The 21,647-nt window shown below is 44.8% G+C and overlaps 1 protein-coding gene across 1 annotated transcript in view; it reads right to left on the reverse strand.

Moving 5' to 3' along the window:
- LOC144767740 (natural killer cells antigen CD94-like) overlaps positions 1 to 21,647 on the reverse strand; it is a 147,006-nt gene that overhangs the window by 33,231 nt on the left and 92,128 nt on the right. The window contains exon 5 of the mRNA XM_078651125.1: positions 16,177 to 16,289. Within this exon, the coding sequence (XP_078507251.1) occupies positions 16,177 to 16,289 (113 nt within the window). The remainder of the gene's footprint in view (positions 1 to 16,176; positions 16,290 to 21,647) is intronic.

A 21,647-nucleotide genomic window follows, 5' to 3' on the forward strand; every position in this document is an offset into this window, starting at 1 on the left:
AGACTGGAACTTTCTAAATAACTGACACATTAATCAACCCCAAATTAATTCATGGCAGTTGAAGTAGGGGAGGTGTGCTTGCTTTTTTCACCCCCCATAAACTACAGTGATAAACAAACCTAATGGGTGGCAGTGAGGATGTACCAGAGGGTGGCATGGGTGTCCCAGAGGGTGGCAGTGGTGAAACAGAGGGTGCTGTGAACCTGTGATGATAAACCAGACGTAGAAACAACATAGTCGCGGCCGTTGCGAGCCGAAAAGTAAGTTCGCAATTGCGAAATTGTCCCAAAATCGGCACGAACGCTCGCCAACACAAAAAACGGGCAAATCCGCGAGAGTTCGCGTATCTTCGCGGATTGCGAATCCGTAAATCCGCAAATTCGCGTACGCGAGATCCGCTAGATCCGCCCATGCTTACAGCCCAGTACACCCCTCTCATGTATCGAGTGATTGACGACATAGCTATATCTCCAAACCCTAACCTGCTGCCTGCGATGACGTGGTTTGCGTCCACTGTACACAGCACAATGTAATGTTCTGGGGCCCGGGGCCCTCATGCCCACATAATGACCACACAGATACACACAGATAGTCTGTGGAACTGGCTACAGACATGTGCACGTGGCCCCTTTATTGGCGGGGTCACATGTACAGTGGGGTGAGCGGCAGTCTGCGCCGTGGTTCACGGGGGCGTTGCGCATTGAACGCAGATTGTGTAAGGTCGCGGAGAGGGCGCGGCGCTCTCACTATGACGCGGAGGCCAGACTCACTTATAGGTTGGCGGTCAAAGCGTATCACTCTAACATTCTGAGCGCTAAAAAAGAGTATTTCGCCAGGAGAATCGAGGCGGCGGCCAACTCCTGCAAGGAGATTTTCACCGTGGTCAGGGAGTTCACAGCCCCTAGGTCCAATCTTCAGCAAGCAGTTACTCCCGAGACCTGGGTCTGTGACCTGGCTAGGTTCTTTACTGATAAAATCAGAACGATCCAGGCCTCCTTTACTGCTGAGCTTGTGGCTGGGGCTGGCGGCACCGGGGGGGGACGTGTTCCATCGGCTACGCCAGAGGCACTTCTGGCTGAGTTTCCATCAGTCTCCCCAGATGCCTCTCTTGCACTTCTGGCCACGCTTAAGTCTGGGTCGCCACTCGATCCCTGCCCGGCCAAATTTCTGGCTAGGATGGCGCCGCTAATGAACTCCTTGGTGAATCCTCTTTTGAATTTATCTTTGGGAGAGGGTCGGCTCCCTCCGTCCTGGAAAAGGGCGATGGTGATCCCCCTCCTCAAAAAGCCAGGATTGGATCCCGGGGTTTTGGCCAATTACCACCCTATTTCTCTTCTGCCTGCTCTCGCGAAGCTTACGGAGAAGCACGTTCATGGCGTGCTCTCGGGTTTCCTTGAGTCTAACGACCTGCTGCATCCCTCGCAATCCGGCTTTCGGCCCAACCTGAGTACAGAGACGGCACTTCTTGAGGTGTCAGAGATCATCCGCGAGACCCTGGATGCAGAGCGGAAGACTGCGTTGGTCATGTTGGACTTGTCGGCGGCCTTCGACACCGTCCCCCACGAGGCTCTCCTCACCAGGCTTCACGACATCGGTCTGAGGGGGACGGTGTTTAAATGCTTTACATCGTTCCTGGAGGGCCGTCGACAAACGGTCTGGGCCTCCTCGAGCTCCGCTGAGATGCCGCCACTGGGAGTCGGGGTCCCACAGGGCTCGGTGTTGAGCCCGACCCTTTTTAACATCTTTATGACCCCTCTGGCGGCACTCGCGGAGACTTCGGGGGCCCGGATCGTGTCCTATGCGGACGACACGCAGCTTCTCTTCACCTGCGGGAAAGATCACCCATTTGTTGGGGTGAGCATCCAGCGATGTCTGAAGAAGGGATCACTGAAAGAATATCGACTGAAAGAATATCGACCATCAAAAATATCGTTGAGAAAATTTCGACAGTCAAAATATCGAGTTTCTATCTACAAACAGGTAAGTACAAAAATATCGAGTTAAAAATATCGTTTACACAAAAATATCGTTTACAAAAATATCGTATTTACTAAAAACAGTGTTAAATTAAATTAATATTAATAATTAATTACTAAAATATACTTAAAATTACTTAAATTAACTTACAATAATTAAATAATTAATGAAAGTTAAATACATATTTTTTTATTTCATATTTATTAAACATATATATATAGTAATAAAATATAATAAAATAATACCCAAAAACTGAAAACTGACCCTGAACCCTAAAAATACCCCTTTACCCAAAAACTGAAAACTGACCCTGAACCCTAAAAATACCCCTTTACCCAAAAACTGAAAACAGACCCTGAACCCTAAAAATACCCCTTTACCCAAAAACTGAAAACTGACCCTGAACCCTAAAAATACCCCTTTACCCAAAAACTGAAAACTGACCCTGAACCCTAAAAATACCCCTTTACGCAAAAACCCAAAACTAACCCTGAACCCTAAAAATACCCCTTTACCCAAAAACCCAAAACTGACCCTGAACCCTAAAAATAAAAACGATATTACTTCACTTACCTTAAAAACGATATTACTTCACTTACCTTAAAAACGATATTTTGGCTGTCGATATTCTGTCCTGTCGATATTTTCTCCAAACGATATTTTGGAGTCGATATTATGTCCAAACGATATTTTGGAGTCGATATTATGTCTGTGTACCCTGACGAAGGTCTTTGACTGGCTTCAACAGAATGGGCTAAAGGCCAATTCTAGCAAATCTGAGGTCCTGTTATTTGGGTGTGCTTCGGAACCGGAATGGCGTGACTGGTGGCCGGCTGATATGTGCCCCCCCGCCCAGCCTTCTGTGGTTGTCAAAAATCTGGGTGTAAAGGTCGATACTGACCTCTCGTTCAGACCGCACATTCTTGGTCTGACGGGCACCTGCTTTGGAATCCTCAAGATGCTCCAGAAGTTCTTACCCCTGCTTTCAGAGGAGCATAGGAAGATCATTGTCCAAGCTCTAATAGGATCTAGACTGGACTATGCGAATGCTCTGTACTTAGGACTTCCGGAGTATCTGATCCAAAGGCTGCAGGTGGCGCAGAACTCTGCGGCTCGCGCCATATACGGCCTTCATAGGCGGGCAAGAACATCTGGGGTGCTTCAGTCACTTCACTGGCTTCCTATCCGAAAGCGGATAATGTTTAAAACGCTCACGCTGGTGCATAAGGCACTTTCTGGCTCCGGAGCCAAATATCTGCAGCGCAGACTGGCCTTTTACCATCCGGCTCGCTCCTTGCGGTCGGAATCTTTGTGTATGGCCGTGGTGCCTCGTGTGAGGAAGGCGCGTATCGGGGGTCGCTCCTTCAGCTTTAAGGCCCCCCAGCTGTGGAATTCCCTCCCCTTTGCTTTACGCAGCATTCCTAGCTTGCTCCTGTTCAGGAAAAACCTGAAAACTTGGCTTTTTAATTTGTAGGCTGCTTTCTTTCTGTTTTACTTCCTCTTTTCTGCTTGTTGACTGTTATGTTTTTTATCTGCGGAGTTGTTCTTTGAAGCGCCGGGACACTCTTGTTGAGTAGCCGTGCGCTATATAAATAAAATTTTAACATAACATAACATAACCTGTGCTGGATGTGTGTGGGGTGAGTGTAAGCCAGCCCTTAGGGAGTTGTTGGTACTGTGAACAAATACAACGGTAACACTACTCAAACGGAAACAGAAAACACCTGCATAACAGACAACTGCGGAGCATCATGGTGGTAGCGGAGCAAATACAGAGGTCACACAATGAGTTAAACAGCACTGTCTGTGACTTGCAGTGCACTGAGGTTGGGGCACTAGAGTTAATCACGCTCATGCGAAACAAATGTCTAGGATTGTATTCCTTTGGGACATTCCTGATGCAGCTGCAGTGGGGGGTGTCACACCTACATCATCCTCCTCATCATCGTCCCAGGTCTCCCACACTGCCTGAGGTGACATTGCTGCATGAGCTCTCCACAGCACATGACCAAAACAGTAATGACAATGATTCATGGGGTACTGAGTTAGTGGCGCCTGGAGTGCTGAGCAGGGGATCAGGCAGAAGATGGCATCCATGACAGGTGTGAGCAACTCCGTCAGTCTGCAAGTACGACTGTTTTAACATTGGAGGTTGGCAGTTGTAGTTGGTCCTGGCGGTGGTGGCGTGTGCCTCCTATGGCGATGCGACCTCCAGGCCGGTCAGGACTCGATTTGATGTGTGAGCCCTGGTGGACCGCAGTGTAGGCTGGAGGCAGCTGCCAGCATGTGGCCCACAACCACGTGTCATTGGCTCGCGATGCACAGAGTTAGTGACACCAGGGCAGTTGTCGGTAGTGTTTGATCACCTCCGTAACGATGATCCGTTTTCCCTCCTGACTGCAACGCGTCAACCTCTTACACCTCTCCTTGTGTCCAATGATATGTACTCTGCCATTGAAAATTCGATGCCCAGTTTCAATTGTGTGACCTACTCGGGCACAGCTTGGGCCGAAAGCAGTAGTTCGCGTGAGCCCACAGACACATGTGGTTGTAGTGCTATGCTCAGACTTGGTGGCACCACATCAAAGGGAGTATGTGACATACAATCTACTATAAATAATGTTCTCTGCCATAGTGTAATCAAGACTCAGTTCCAAATGAGTGACCTACTAGGGACCTACCCGCTGTGTATGCCGGTAGAGTACATCAACGAGAAAGGAGTACTGTAGGCCTTGCTTGCGGAGGCCGTGATGGTCGTAGCAGGTTGCCAGGTTCACGTGCCTCGGGTTTGGAGCTTGCACCAGCACGTGGTGGGCCCTCTTCGCCACACTCCGGTGTTGGCAGGTGAGCAGTGAGGCCTGGGTGCGCAGGGGTGGTCAAGTCGAGTTTGGGAATCAGCGTCCTTGGGTTCTGCAGGCGCACAGGATCGCAGGCCACACCACTCACAGCTATGGCGTCGGCATCGTTTTGGTCTGAGGGGTGCTGCCCTGGCAGAGACGTTGGGCATGCCGGAAGAGGACCACTCCCAGAACTACCTGTTTCCTATTCACACCCGTACACTAACCTGGCATACGCCGGGCCATTCCACTCTCCTCACGCTTATGGGGGGGATGTAACAAGCTACATTTCTGCAAGCTTCCCTAGTGGCTGGGGTGACATTGTTGCATTCACTGTCCACTACACTTCATACACCAGCGGTATATGTTGACATGGATATGTCTGCATACTGCAGTCTGGCCATCACATCCATGCCTCACTTGGCAATGGGTATATTCTCATTCATGGGTCACTTGCCTCCTTCGCACATGCCTGGTTCCCACCTCTCCCCACATTCAGCTATTGTGTAGCTGAGGTGCCATGACATTGATGGCTCATGTACATGGCTGGCCCAGGTTCCCACAGTAAATCGCGCTGTCGTGTCTGGTGGGTGGGCATGTTGTTTGGCATGTTGTGTGTGAGCTTGCACGTGTGCATTTTCAGTGTTGTGTGTTGCATAATTGTGGAGTTGAGGTGTGTGTTGTGTTCATTTGGTACTTGCCAATGAGCAGTGTATTCCCTTAGGTGCCATCCTGGTAGCACTGGCTGCTGATGGACTGCCAGGAGATGCAGGAATCCTGCACACTGCCTGGGTGGTTGTCGTCGACGTTGGTGAAGATTTCCTGGGGGACCGCTATTGCCTGCACATTGATGGGATGTGTGTGCTTTCTGTTGCGGTTATTGTGTGTAGTGTTGCCAGGGGGCACCAGTAGGACACATGTGCAGTCAATTGCACCCAAAACATGCGTGAAGCCAACAATGGCGTAGACCCCTTGCTTGGTCTCCAGCCATTCCTGCGCAGTGTGGAGGAAGTATAGGTACTGGGGTACCAAGCTGATGATGGCATCCAGGACAGGTTTGAGGAGCTTTGATAGGGCTGGCTGTGAGACTCCTCCGACTCTGGCAGTTGCTGGTTGGAGGGTACCAGAGGCCAATAGGTGCAGCACAGCCAGCAGCTTTGTCTGCGGTGGGATGTTGGTTGTCCCTTTGGTCCTGTGGTTGGCAATGGCATTCTCTGGTGTTGGGTGTGTGAGGTTGGTGCGCTTTCAGGGGGTCGCTGTCTTTACCTGCGCTGCCTCAGTGTTGGTCCGGGGGGATGGTGGGTTTCCGAGAGGGGGGGGGTCTGGTCCCATGGGTGGTGGCTGTGGGTGTTGTGGCCCTTCAGGTGTGGCTCTGGGCTGGGCTCCCTTGTGTGGTGCAGCCTGTGGTCCGACTTTACACCAGGTCAGAGCAGGTGTTAATTTCCTGCTGCTAATGCACCTGATCGCCTGTTTTGTGATGTTATTGATGATCTGGCTGGTCATCGAGAATGTTGCGGAGTGGTGTTGTTGCGGCTTTTAGCACGGGAAATCCTACTCTGCATCTCATTAACGATATTTGCCTGGGTCATATGTGGCAATGTTTTTGGCGACTGCTATCGCAGGTAAACTGGTGATATCGGCTGTTTGCACTAGTTTGTGAATAGGGTGATAATTTTATCGCAACTCTGGCTGCGATAAAGTGCCAATAACGCTGCAATAGTTCCTTGAGAATATGCCCCAAAGCAGAGACTTCCGCCACAAGGAGCAAAGGACTTGGCTTTACATTTTCCTCAGAAGTGTTATTGTCATGTCAACATGTCAGCTGCAGTTCACTAAGCCAAAATCTCACGCCACATCAGGGGGAAATTCTAAATTCAGCAGTTGTGCTTCTGCAGGGTTAGCTGAGAAGGTCTTCCGCTGTCCTAGTAGTTTGATGGACCCTCTGTCAAATTTTAAAGATCCACAAAGTTTATTATTGAAGTCTAAATCTGCTGTCAAAGACAGCAAATATATTGAAAAAGTCCAATCCAGATTAAATCACTCAGGGACTCATTTGCAGATTAGTGGAAGGGCCATGTGGGAAACACTGTATTGCCAGCATGCTCACCATGTCTTGCAAGCATAGTGAAGCAGTTGGCATTATCTTTGTTTTGATAAACAAAAAAATCTGAGTTCCTCATGTGGTGGGAGCTTTCTCATTGTGGAAAAACAAGGCAGGCTTTCTCTGCAAAGTAGTGGGTTTTAACACCTATTCCACCAGAGTTTGGCCAGCAATCATGCTTTCCCAGAGAGAAGGGTCTGCCAAATCTCTAAAATTATCTGAGCACATACCACTGATTTTGTCACAGTGTTTCCATTAAGGATTATTGTTTTCTACTCTGCCAAAGAAATTGAAGTAATTTAGCCACCGTGCTGTGTTGGTTGCTACCAACATGGTCCAGATGATGGCCCTGTTATAAATTACATGTGGGGTTGAAAAGTCGACTTTTACTAGTGGAGTGATGTTGGTGATACACATTTTCATGCAATGAACTTTAATTTAGAGTCTTGTAGTTATAAACTTATTTACTGTCAGTCACTAGAAAGTATATATTGTAAAAAAGTATGTGTGCACTTTATTCATGTATGTCACTTTGCACTGCACTGTTTTGGAGCTCCTACAATATGAAGTTTCTAATAAGACTTTGCCATACTGATTCATTGTATGATTAATACATTATATTTACATACGGTACCAATATTAAGTATTGTACAGCAATCATTGGCCTAGGGAGGATAGGCTTTCTCCTCTCTCCTAGGGGACCAAAGTGTCGCATAATACATTTTTCATCCATATCTCCAGGACCACTGTCCTCTATTTGATAAATTACAATATTTCCTATGTCACAATATTGTTGTGATGATATTTTGGCATCACAGTACTAAAAACGTAATATTTTGTCCAAACGTCCCTCCTACTGAAAGCCTTGCCAGTTCAACATCTTTACCTACCACACAGGCCACACAGGAGGAGGCATCGCTATCGTCCATAAGCAATCCATCCGCATCTCAACCAGCTCAGACGTAAATCTCGCCAACTCTGAACACCTTCACTTCCAGATCCACACCGACCCCAAGACCACACTCAGAGGCACCCTCCTTTACAGGCCACCAGGACCCCGCGCACAATTTAGTGAAGACATCACGGACTTCATCACTCCACACGCGCTCCCCTCCGAGGACTACATCCTTTTGGGAGACCTCAACTTTCACCTTGAAAAGAACAACGACCGCAACACCACCACCCTTTTGGACAACCTCGCAAACCTCGGACTTAAACAACTTGTCACTACCCCCACACACATCGCAGGTCACACACTCGACCCTATCTTCACCTCCAGCAAGCATGTCTCCTTCAGCCACACCTCAGCTCTCCTTTGGACTGACCACAGCTGCGTTCACTTCACCTACAACAAGCCCACATCCAACAACCACCCCCAACCCACTCTGCAAAGAAACTGGAACAAAATCACCATCGACCAGATCTCCTCATCGCTTCTTCAAAAGCCCCCCGCCCACTCCTCAAACCCAGACCAAGCAGCCACCAACCTCACCCAATGGTTATCCAACAGCGCCGACATCCTAGCACCACTGAAAAAACGACAAATCAAACTAGGCAGCAAGAAGGCCTCCTGGTTCAACGATGATCTTAAGAAATCCAAGAAACTCTGTCGCTCCCTCGAGAAGGCCTGGAAAAAAGACTCAACCACCAGCACCAAGGACGCCTTCAAAAACGCCACCCGCATACACCACCAATTAATCCGAAATGCCAAGAAAGCAGCCTTCAAGGACCGTCTAGATAACAACGCCCACAACAGCAAGGAATTATTCAACATCGTCAAGGAATTTACCAACCCCTCAGCCAACTCCAACGACATCACCCCCTCTCAAGCCCTCTGCCACTCCCTAGCCTCATTCTTCCACAACAAAATTGCAGACATCCACAACAGCTTCGACAACCAACCCGGAGACCAACCCACCCAATCCCCTGCAGGACCCCCACCCCCCCTGAACATCCTCAATGACTGGAAGCCAATCTCCACTGAGGACACCATCCGTCTGATGAACTCTATCCACTCAGGATCCCCCACAGACCCTTGCCCTCACCACATCTTTAACAAAGCAGACTCCATTATTGCACCGCACCTCCGAGACGTCATCAACTGCTCCCTCAACTCCGCAACCTTCCCGGAAAGCTGGAAACATGCCGAACTCAGCGCTCTCCTGAAGAAACCCACAACTGACCCCACCGAACTCAAAAACTATCGCCCTATCTCACTTCTTCCATTCCCGGCCAAAGTCATCGAGAAAGCTGTCAACAACCAGCTCGCCGCATTCCTTGAAACCAACAAATCCCTCGACTCTTCACAGTCCGGCTTCCGAGCCAAGCACAGCACCGAAACCGCCCTCATCGCAACAACAGACGACATTCGAACTCTACTGGACAATGGAGACACAGTCGCCCTCATCGTCCTCGACCTCTCCGCAGCCTTCGACACAGTCTGCCATAGCACCCTTCTACAGCGCCTCAAAAACATCGGAATCCAAGGAAAAGCACTGGAATGGATCACCTCGTTCCTCTCCGGAAGAACCCAGAGAGTCCGCCTTCCACCATTCAAGTCAGAGGCCACTGAAGTCATCTGCGGCGTACCTCAAGGGTCCTCACTCAGTCCCACCCTCTTCAACGTTTACATGAGCCCCCTCGCGGCCATCGCACGCCAACATAACCTCAACATCATCTCCTACGCCGACGACACTCAACTGATCCTATCACTCACCAGAGACCCTAACACGGCCAAAACCAACCTACACGAAGGAATGAAAGAAGTAGCCGAATGGATGAAGCACAGCCGTCTGAAACTGAACTCAGACAAAACTGAAGTCCTCATCTTAGGTACCTCCCCCTCCGCCTGGGATGACTCTTGGTGGCCAGAGGCCCTTGTAAAAGCACCCATCCCGACGGACCACGCACGGAACCTGGGCGTCATCCTGGATTCCTCACTCTCGATAAACAGACAAGTCAACGCCGTTTCTTCATCTTGCTTCAACATTCTTCGCATGCTCAAAAAAACATTTCGCTGGATCCCTACCGAAACTAGAAAAACAGTCACCCACGCTCTGGTCACGAGCCGACTGGACTACGGAAACACCCTCTACGCCGGCACCACCGCAAAACTCCAGAAAAAACTACAACGCATCCAGAACGCCTCAGCCAGGCTCATATTAGACATCCCGCGTAAAGAACACATCTCTGATCACCTGAAAAACCTCCACTGGCTCCCCGTCAACAAGAGGATCACTTTCCGGCTCCTAACCCACGCACACAATGCACTCTACGAAATCGGACCCGAATGCCTCAACACACGACTATCCTTCTACACCCCCTCCCGCCAGCTACGATCCTCCAACCAAGCCCTTGCCACTGTACCTCGCATCAACAAAACCACCATGGGAGGTAGATCCTTCTCCTACCTAGCAGCTAAAACTTGGAACTCACTTCCCACCCACCTTCGCCTTACTCAGAACCACCTAGCATTCAGAAAGCAACTCAAAACGTGGATATTTGACAAGTAACTCCCCACCCTTCTACAAGCGCCTTGAGACCCTCTGGGTATGTAGCACGCTATATAAATCATTTGACTTGACTTGACTTGACCTCTGGAGAGTCAAGTGTATGCAAAGCGTAACTTGGTTATCCCTCTGGAATGTAATAGTTATAGGGACTCTGGTACACCAATAGAAAATAGCAGTACCTGAAATGGTCTGAAACAGTGCTGAACGAGCCATCACATGTGTTATTATTTTAGCCATGAAAGGTAATACATCTACAAATGCATTGCATTACCCCATAGCCAACTATGTGGAGTAAAGTCATCAGCATATATACTAGAAAAATGTAAATGTATTTAGGTAGCCCTTTCTTGAGTTGCATAGTAAATTAGGCAGCAATGTATCTGGAATTTTGTTTTATTTCATGTTGAGCTTAAGGTGATCTTACAGCCCATCCTAAGAGCACAAACTTTAGAGTTGCAATGAGTGTCTTTCAGTGTGAAATGCTTGTTCAACTTCATCTTTCTGACATCCAAAAGACTTAAGCGTAAATCGGATAAAAATCAGAAATCTGGCCACCTGTTTCATTACAAATGAGAAGTGGTACTAGTCTAGTTCAACATGTTTTAGTGAATATTCATTATACAAAAAGAAGCCTTCCCAGCTATAAATAAAAATATGACTAATACCATTATATGCTTGTTTGTTTTTGTTATAGATATGCATAAACGTTACTCAAAGCTCTTGTTTTACTTCATATGTATGGTTTCTAAGCACTATAATATGGTTTGGCTTCTGTCTCATGAGAATTAAGATAGATTATGTTAAAGTAAGAAGGAATGGAGAAATAGTAGTATAACACTTAAGAAGAAAATAATGAAGAGAAAAAGATCATGGTCAAGCATTTTCAGTATAACTATATCAACACATCCATAGTAATTCTGCAAATCGTAATCTATACTCGTTGTTTTCATTTTAGGACCACCATCCTCATGTTCCACTGTTGCACATAGTCATCAAGATTAGCACAAACATGGCCTACATTTTATGGATCTCTACTAAATATTTACATTCTATTCATCAAATTTACGTTCATGACCATTTCACTCTGAAATTTAGAGATTTTCTAAATGTAAGACTTTATTCCAGGCATTAATGTATACCAAAAAGGTCAGATCCATCTGCAGCTTGCCAGCATGTGAATGAGATTGTCCCCTCTTCACCACAAAGTTAGCATTTTCCAGAATCACATAATCCACCTACAAACCTTATGAGGCGTCCAAGGAAAATTGTGTATCAAGTAATGACTCATTTTACGGTAAACACACATTACAACGCATTTTTTACAACGCACTACCATTACAACGGGACTTTTACAACGCAAATACTATTACAACGCATGTATTTACAACGCAGTTTTTTACAACGCAGGTACTTTTACAACGCATACCATTACAACGTAAGTATAAGTAAGTATATAATTATATTTAAAATGTTATATGTTAGTTTTTTTTTAAAGGGGTATTTTTAGGGTTCAGGGTCAGTTTTGGGATTTTGGGTAAAAGGGTATTTTTAGGGTTCAGGGTCAGTTTTGGGTTTTTGGGTAAAGGGGTATTTTTAGGGTTTAGGGTCAGTTTTCAGTTTTTGGGTAAAGGGGTATTTTTAGGGTTCAGGGTCAGTTTTCAGTTTTTGGGTAAAGGGGTATTTTTAGGGTTCAGGGTCAGTTTTCAGTTTTTGGGTAAAGGGGTATTTTTAGGGTTCAGGGTCAGTTTTCAGTTTTTGGGTAAAGGGGTATTTTTAGGGTTCAGGGTCAGTTTTCAGTTTTTGGGTAAAGGGGTATTTTTAGGGTATAGGGTCAGTTTTCAGTTTTTGGGTAAAGGGGTATTTTTAGGGTTTAGGGTCAGTTTTCAGTTTTTGGGTAAAGGGGTATTTTTAGGGTTTAGGGTCAGTTTTCAGTTTTTGGGTAAAGGGGTATTTTTAGGGTTCAGGGTCAGTTTTCAGTTTTTGGGTAAAGGGGTATTTTTAGGGTTCAGGGTCAGTTTTCAGTTTTTGGGTAAAGGGGTATTTTTAGGGTTCAGGGTCAGTTTTCAGAATTTGGGTAAAGGGGTATTTTTAGGGTTCAGGGTCAGTTTTCAGTTTTTGGGTAAAGGGGTATTTTTAGGGTATAGGGTCAGTTTTCAGTTTTTGGGTAAAGGGGTATTTTTAGGGTTTAGGGTCAGTTTTGGGAATTTTAGATAAAGGGGTACAAGAAAAAATAAAATAAAATTAAATATAAATTAAATTAATAAAATTAAATTAATTTAAATTAAATTAAATTAAATACAATTACATTAAATATAAATAATTTTAAATAATATACAATTAAAATAATTATATATACTTACCAATACTTACGTTGTAATGGTATGCGTTGTAAAGGTACCTGCGTTGTAAAAAACTGCGTTGTAAATACATGCGTTGTAATAGTATTTGCGTTGTAAAAGTCCCGTTGTAATGGTAGGCGTTGTAAAAGTATGCGTTACTTATAAATATATTGGATTCCTCAAGTTGCCTATAGATCAGTGATGCGTTATGTGATTCTCCTAAGAACATCTGATGAAAAGAAATCATTTCAAGACTTTCTACGGTCAAGTTGGGCTTTTTAATTGAAAAGCCCGTTAAAAAACATACCATTTAAATTTTGCTGAGAACAAAACCTAGAGGGAAGGAAATAAATGTAAATTTAGAAATTGAAAGTAGTTGTGATAATAGTGTGAACTTACACTGTAATGCTGGAACAGGACTGACAAGAAAAGACCCATGAAATTATGATTGCATGAGTATAAATAGGTAGGATTGGCAAGTAGGGTATATAATTCCGATGAATTATGTGGCTGGTAGGCAGCAGCTTCACTGCAAGGTTAATTCCAATGTACCATAAAGTCAAGTCAAGTCAAAAGATCTTTGTTCGGATAAGAATATCCATAAAAGCACAGTTCATCACCACCAAAGTTAAAATACAAGAATGCATTGTAAATATTTAAACATATATATACATACATAAGTTCCATTACAAAACACTGTAAAAAATGTTAAAAGGTTGGATATACCTATAAAAGCTAGCAGCATTGGTAACAAAGTGCAAAATGACGCTTTAAACTGATTATACAGTCTGTCACAAATAAGTACAAAAAATGGGCAATAAATCAGACGATAATAGCAGCATTAGTATCATTGTGCAAAAAAGGCATTTGGATCAAAATGTGCAAAATCAATGATATATGTGCATAATAAAGTGCAATATTTAAGCAAACGGTCATCAGGATACAAATGAGATTGAACTAAGCCCCCCAATTTTATGACCCTCACAGTGCTAACAACATCTTCAGCATATTGATTGTAGGTTGTGTTGCTATGTGGCATAGAGTGAGGAAGGGAAGGGAATAGCTCTGAAAGATGTTACAAAAGTCTTGAGGTGTTAAAATTCATTCACTCATGGAAGCACGCGAGCGTACCGCTGCTGATAAAAACGTGCTTACTCGAAGTATCAGATCATCACTTCCCAATTTTAAACTTTCGAGGTAAGCTTGTTCAAAATCCATAATAGTCATTTCCTTAAAGTAAGGGATTAAATACTGTTTTGTGTATCTTGTGTAATATTTGCAAAAGAATAAAAAATGTGGCACTGTCTGCTTACTGCCAAAACCACAAGGGCAGTTTGTCTGCTCAAGATTGTTGTTATAACCTATCGGGAAGCAGAGTGAATATTTTATGATGCCATCCCTCAGGCGATAAAGTAAGCTCCTTTTCCACCTCCCTATGCCTTTCCTAAGATATTGCTGTGGCAAGTGGTTTTGAGTGCTTAATGTTTCCAATAATGGCATGTGTCTAATTATCGATGTTTTATTATACTCAATAGTCTTCCTTTCTTTAAGATAATTATTGTACAATGCCCCTCTGACAGATTTAATATTTACGCCTTCTGCGGTCAATGGGTGTGTGAATATGTGCTCCAGCTTTATCCTGGCTAGACTGTCTTTTACTGCGATAAGCTACGGTATGCTCCCACCTTTATCACACTTGAGAAAGTCAGTGATTATTTCTCTGGTTAAGGTGGCAGCGGGGTTCTGCCATAGTTTTATCCAAAATAAAGCTGGGCGAGACCTAATAAAATCCTCCACATAATATAAGTTCAATTCTTTGTGGCATATGTAGGTTGGAGAGGAGATTTGGGCCCGAGGATTTTTCTACAGAACCTATTCTCTTCAACTTGGATTCCACTACAATTCACATACCCCTAAACTTCAGCAACGTAAGTGGCTGTTGGTATACATTGTGATTTGTATATCGGTACAACCACCTCAGCCTGAATGGTTGCCTGAGGCTGATGATGGAATTCACTGCTTTAGAAAGTTTGGTTCTGCTATGGGCCACATGGGCTTGCCAAGAGCCAGAATCCGCAAATACTAGGCCCAAGTATGGAAAAGTGCTACTGCATACTAATGATTCGCTTCCCAATTTTATAGACTTGATACAATGCTTTTTTGGCCCACAAGACATTATGTAAGACTTTTTAAAATTCGTACAAAGGTCCAAATTAGCCATAAAAGATACAAATCCAGTAACTAAAGTGCGTAGTGCATTGGGTGTGCGGCCCATAAGAACCGCATCATCAGCAGGAGCACGGGTAAAGTTTTACCATTAATTTTGGGTACATCACAGGTCAGGTTGGACAGGGAGTTATGCAATTCATTTATTTAAAGGATAAAAAGTAGAGGAGCCAAGACACACCCTTGTCTGACCCCTCTACCAATAGTGATGTCCCCAGAAACCTCCCCGTCATTACATATCCTCACCTGTGCCTTTAGATACCTGTGCAAATACGCCAAAAAATAAACCAAGGCCTCATCCAACACATATTTTAAAAGAATCTCCCTCAGGCGCGATCTATTATGTAAAGGGCCCACAAGAAGATTTTGTCCCAGACTTCACACATTTCTGATGGATTGATAGTTATTGTTTTTTTTATACCCAAAACGTGCATGTTTGTTGGTGAATATATCATTTTCTTCCACAGATTCAAGTTAGAGATTGGCAAATTGTGCAGCACTCAAGGGATTTAACTAGGTGTGTGCAAAGTTGCAATGTCTTGCAACACATTTCTGTAAACTCTCCAAAGTGCACAGCCTGCAGACGTTAAATAAAACAATGAACAGGTATAGTAACTATTTCAACAACGTGAGACAGTTTCTGCTTCCATGTGGGGCCTTGGATGAACTCCCCATGCTCAACTATATTCTCCTTTCAGTGAACCGAGCCCCACAAGTGCCCAGCCCTTCCTTTTCCACCTAGCATTGTCCTAAGTCGCATTGTCCCCTTCCTCCAGTGATTGTACTACTTACTCAACATCGGTCACCAGAGTATTGTGGTACAAGAATATCGAGGACAGAATATCGAAGGACAAAATATCAAAAGGTAAGTGCATGTAGGAAAGTATAGATCTGAGGTTCACACCTAAGTACCGTGAAGATATATGTCCTGCACAGATACATATATGTTGAGTTAGATGTAGAAAATGTAGACTTATCTGTTGATATTGCTTCGACATTTTGTCCCCAGTACCCCAACCCACACCTTAACATACAGGCAATTTTTTGCATCTGACACTTCTCTCCCTACCTCGCCTAGAGCAAGATTTTCCTCTTCCAACTTGAATTGATGTGCAGTTGTAAGCAAAATACAGAGTATATCTCTGTTCCAGGGTAGAAATGACTAGAAGTGATTTTGCACGTACCTTCCTTTTCGCAGCGTAGAGCCATTGATCCATGTCCATTCGGAAGTGATGTCATTGTACTGGAGGCCAATCCAAAAGGAGCGTCTACTCATTTCTATGTCCTCTAAGAAATCCTGAGAAAGTAACAGCTGTTAAGTTAAGTTTGAGGGTTTGCAAAAGCTGCCTAGTGTACTCATCAAAAGGATATTTTTACATCACATACACAGAGACACACGCACACAAACAAACAAACACACATGCAGGCACACATACACACACACTATTAATTCAACCAGCTAAAGTTAAAGCTGGGAAGCAGTGGTTAGAAGTTTCAATCGTAGGTAGGGCATAACATTTAAAAACTCTATGAAATTCATAAATTCAACCCAACATTAAGCTTATCTCCCACCCCCACCCCCACCATACCAAACTAACCTTAACTCTCACCCTTCCCATTACTTGGGAAAAGTGAAAATGAGATGAAATTGAGAGGCTGCGTGAGTATTTTGATAATTGTTCAGATTAGTGTGCCAGAGATGGTATGATTGAATGAAGAAATTATTTGAAATGGGAATTGCAAAAAAAATTGTCCTGAGAGGGTTTTGCTACTTTGTGAAAACGTCTGACATTGATTCGTCACTTTGTTGCAATGGTCCTGAGGTCTGTTAATACATCATAGTGTGCATTTTATATCTCCAATATCTCAGAGCATCATAGTACCTATGTATTGTTTTTTGTCTTACACTTGTTCTCATAACAAACATAGAGCCCATCTATACATGATCATTTTAAGTCATCCCTGATATTGTAGATTGTGTAATGTGGTACTGCATGAGTGAAATTTGAGGTAGGTAAAAATGCATGGCGGGGTTTTGAGACTGGGATTTCGAATTTCACAACTGTTTAGGTTTTGTTTAGTAGCCACTTTTGACTTTATTTTTTAGGGACATGTAATTATTTTTATAGATGTATAAATCCTATAATGTGGAGGTGAGCATCCTTTGGAATTGTAAGTTTGTTTGTCCCTAAGATAGTAGAAAAAAAAATCATAAACCCTTACGTGGCTATATACCAATTTGTCTTCATGTATATAATACCGTGAACTTCAAATCACATGGTATATATATGTTCTGGAAGTAGTTTACTTGAAGTTGGGGTAAATCACACCTGCCCCAGCGCACAACAGCGGTGATGCCAACAACCTGCTGGAATCGCTGTCACTTGTCCAGGGCCCGTTGACCCTATTTTATTTAAGGTTGAAGGAGGCTGTGGCGGCACCCCACTGCTTTTAAGCAGTGTATATAAAGGAAACATAAAATGATAATAACAAAGTTATTATCATTTTATGTTTCCGTGCTGCTCTACAGGTGTGCGGGGCTGCGGTTTTTTCAGAGCAGGGCAGGGGAGGAGTGGTCGGCCCGCTCCAAGTGCACAATAACTGTATGTCCCGCCCTCTTGGGCTGTCCTAACAGTCATGTGCACTTTGCATGTTCTCTATAGAGGCTGCATTACAGCCTGCATGGATAACATGTTCAGGCCCTCAGTTCCCACAGCATTGCGGTGTTCTAATTGGTCAGGAGAGCCTGGGCGCTTCCTGGTTCCTGTTCGGTGGAGTCTTGACGCGGAAGTAAGTTATTATTTTGTATCTTCTCCCCTGACACCTGCCCCCACCTCACCACGCAAGTTCAGTGCCAGCCGACACAGAGGAGCTCTGGCACAGATGACACGACCCGTCCAAGTCTCAAATAGTTGCATGCCTTTGTAGTACAAATCACAGATACTAAATTGAGTCAGCAATCTCCCACTCACATCCTAAGCAAAATAATGACCATCACTCTGTTGGCTACGCCTGCAGGAGCATCGTGAAAACCATTGTCATCTTTACCACTTCGCTTTGTTCTCTCTTCTTTTTCTGAGTGGTGTCCTGTCCCACTTGGGAACCTCTGTGTGCTCAACACGATGGGAACAGCTGAAGGAGCCCTCCGCCAGATCGCCACATGAGCCGCACTCAGTTGTGTTGCTGCCTTAGCCATCAGGTTTCTTCTGCCCTGCCTGCTCATGTGGTCAGGGTGCGGCTTGTCAAGACTACCACCCACTCTCCCTGGACACAGGTGCTGGTGCTCTCCCAGCACCTGCTAGATTCTAGGGCCCAAGGATGCGGTCCTTGGCCCCTCCTCCTCTAGTCATGGTGGCGCCAAGCAGCTTCCAGATTCCTCTTGGAGGCGGGGTCTGGGGATGGGGTCCTAGCCCCCATTTTATTGCATGGTCTGGGTGTATGGGATTCCAGGTCTCCAGGTAGAGGGGGTTCCACTCACCCCCCCTTCCAGGGCAAAAACCTTATGCTAGGTTCGCTGGGACAATGTCTTGGTCAGTCTGCAGCAGTCTGAGCACACCAGGAGCTTGAAGGAGCTCCATCATTTTGCGAGGAATCTGCACACACCAGGAGCTAAAAGGAGCTCAATCAGTTTGCTGACTATCCTGTATGCACACGTGCATGTCACAAAATTATCAACAAGTGCCCATTCATAGACTCTGGTAGACCCTGAACGGCTCCTGGTTCAGCTCAAAAACAACTGGTGATCTGTTTGGTCTTGGGAAACGTCCATTATTACAAAGCCGGAAATACGCTGTGCCTTTACAGCGCCAGCAATAGAACACTCCCTTGTCACGTATGTGTTTCACACGCAAGTCGTTACAATGACTTGCTTTAGGGAGACGCATTGGTGGAGTGGTGTTGGATTTTAAATCCAACACCTTACAATTTTTGCGCAGACTGGAGTTGGAATAGTAAATGATACTATTCCAAAGGCCAGCACCCCACTGAGGCAAGTCATTGTAACAACTTTCTTGCTAAAGGAATGCGTCACAATGACACATTTGTTCTAATGCCAGCATTGTAAAATCAAGCATGCTAATTGCATGCAGGATTCCATCATACAACCTTTGGTCTTTGATAGTCGGCTCATTGTGCAGTGGGATTGTAGTGTTGCAGTTTGAAATTGTGCATCACAGAATTGCTGCACCCGTACTATGATGTGTGAACACTCAGATGTTTCCATAGAAGAGAAGCCTGAATCATGTGTTCTGAGAGCCAACAAACAGTGAATTTGAGCATTTTCAGCATTCACCATAAGGTTTAAATTTGCATCTACCAAAATACATGTCTCTCACTTGGACATCGGCACTTATTAGGGACAGAAAACTAGTATTGGGTGCAGCACCTACCTGGGATAAGAGATTATTAGCATGCCTTGTGGCTCAATCTACTAACCACAGCTATGGTGACTATAGTAGTAACCTACATGTCTGACACACATACTGCCTTATTGCTTGCAATTCTTTCCTTAACAATGGATCAGGAGTATAATGCAACTCCTGGGGCCATATCAGGAAGGACTTCCTGACACAGGTAAGAATGTTGATGGAAAATGTCATTGCAAATTATGCAACGTCTTTTAACAAATCCATTCTGTTTTTGTGAATTGACCTATGAACTAATTAGTCAGGTCGCAAAAATCAGATTGATAGTGAGTTGCAATTTTGACCTCTGTCATCCATATTAATAGGTTGGTTGCAAATTGCAACCCACTCTAAAATGCAGCAATCACAGAGATGGTGGCCTGCTGAGGTAAACAGAACACTATGGGCCCCATTAGTATGGCGGGCGGCCCCTCGGGAAACGGAACTGCCCACTGAGGGTGCAGCGGTCCCGCACTCCCGATTAGTATGCACCCGCCACATTGGCGGGCACATGGCGCATCTGCAACAATGCGGCCGGCGGTGCAGAGAGCACCGCAATGCCACAAAGGCAGGTTGTGCGTTTCAATGCACAACATGACAGGCACCGCGTGGTGCCTTCCACATTGTTCATTGAAAGGCAGGGCGGTCCCATAAGTCCCCCCATGTGCACCCCCCACCCACCCGGAGTCCCTGGGGGCCCAGCAACAGGCCCCGGCAAGCAGACTCTGCATGCCTATATTGCCGCCACGGAAAGGCATGTTCAGTACCGCATTGTAATATGGCTGGCGGTGTTCTATTGAACCCTTTTCCACCCGGTCGACTTGTAGACCGGGCGGAAAAGTGGCGGACGGTCTTTTCATCTGCGCTGACCCCCCAGCCGTTGTAATATGGAGGAGGGTCTTTGCTGCAAGGAAGGTGGGCAGTTCGCCCCCGCTGGGCCAGCGGTGACTACCGCCAGCCCGGCAGGGGCGATCCGCCCACCATCCTAACGGGGCCCTGAGTCCGTGGCTGCTCTTAAATAAAGCATTTTTCAAAAAAACAAAGCAACCCATTTTTGTTTTTAAAAAAGGATGTGTTTACAAAGAATGAAAAGTTTAAGTAACATTTTTTAAGAGTAAGCGGTGTTGCAGTTTCAAAATATCTTTAAAATCATAAATGTATAAATTAAATGTAAAACAAATAAATTAAATTAATTAAGTACAAATAAAAAAAAATCTAGCTCTCCTGCTTGACCTACAGATGGGATCGTTCAGGGGGGAAATATTTACAGCTCCAACTATCTCCTTTGAAATCTTGCGGCATATCCTCAGCTGTTTGAAGCAACGAGTACTAACTTGAATCACTCTGTCTCACACCCAGGGTCCGTATTTGCCTGTACCATACACTGGGGTTAGAGTTGCTTTAATCTAGTTAGATGTGAGGCCGCAATGGTGACCAAAGTTATTCATCAATTGGATCACTACCAGGCTTAATCTAGTTGGGTTACCTAAGTATATTACAAGTTGCCACTTGGAGAGATTTTCTGTCTTCCAGGTTCTCTGAACACCTAAAGCCAATAATCTTTCTAACCAATAATATGGAGCCCACTCATCCTTAATAAAATAAGGGAAAGTGGTACTTGTCAGGAAACATAATCAATGTTTTCGGTGAATGCTTATTAGATGCTTATTAGTTCTGTTGTGATGCAACCGACTGGGATTCACACAGGCAATTTACCCGTGAATTGAAAACATTAAAAGACATGACACAGGGAACCAAATTTACAAAAATCTCATTACACACTTCCTTGCTCCCTAATAATATAGAGACTTATAGATAGTTAACTGCAAATTAAGGGGATGTGTTTCACCGAGGGGTTCTAAGTGACATCAAATACACAATGAGAGTGAAGCTCAAATTTTCTATAATGTCATTTAAAACGGGAAAATCATACCCAAAATTCACTTTTTCGCCATCTATAGTTTTATGTCAGTATGGCCCCAAAATCATCTCCCCTGCTTTCAACTGCTACGCAAGGGTAGAGGAGTAATGAGGGAGCCATACATAACACAGCCTTTCCTTCCTGCCCCTAATAAAAGAAGAAGCTGTACCTGCAATCCCTAACCAACCCAACCACCTTCCCTTTTTGCAACTTTCAGTAAAAGCAGACAAGCAGAGCTGTGCTGACAAGTTGTGAAATATCCATGTCATCCTGACCGGGAAAGCATTTATGATGTGGAATAAGTGCTATCAAATGTTGCTACTTCATAGAA

Source organism: Lissotriton helveticus, chromosome 7, assembly GCF_964261635.1.
Source record: "Lissotriton helveticus chromosome 7, aLisHel1.1, whole genome shotgun sequence".
NCBI classification, from domain to species: domain Eukaryota; kingdom Metazoa; phylum Chordata; class Amphibia; order Caudata; family Salamandridae; genus Lissotriton; species Lissotriton helveticus.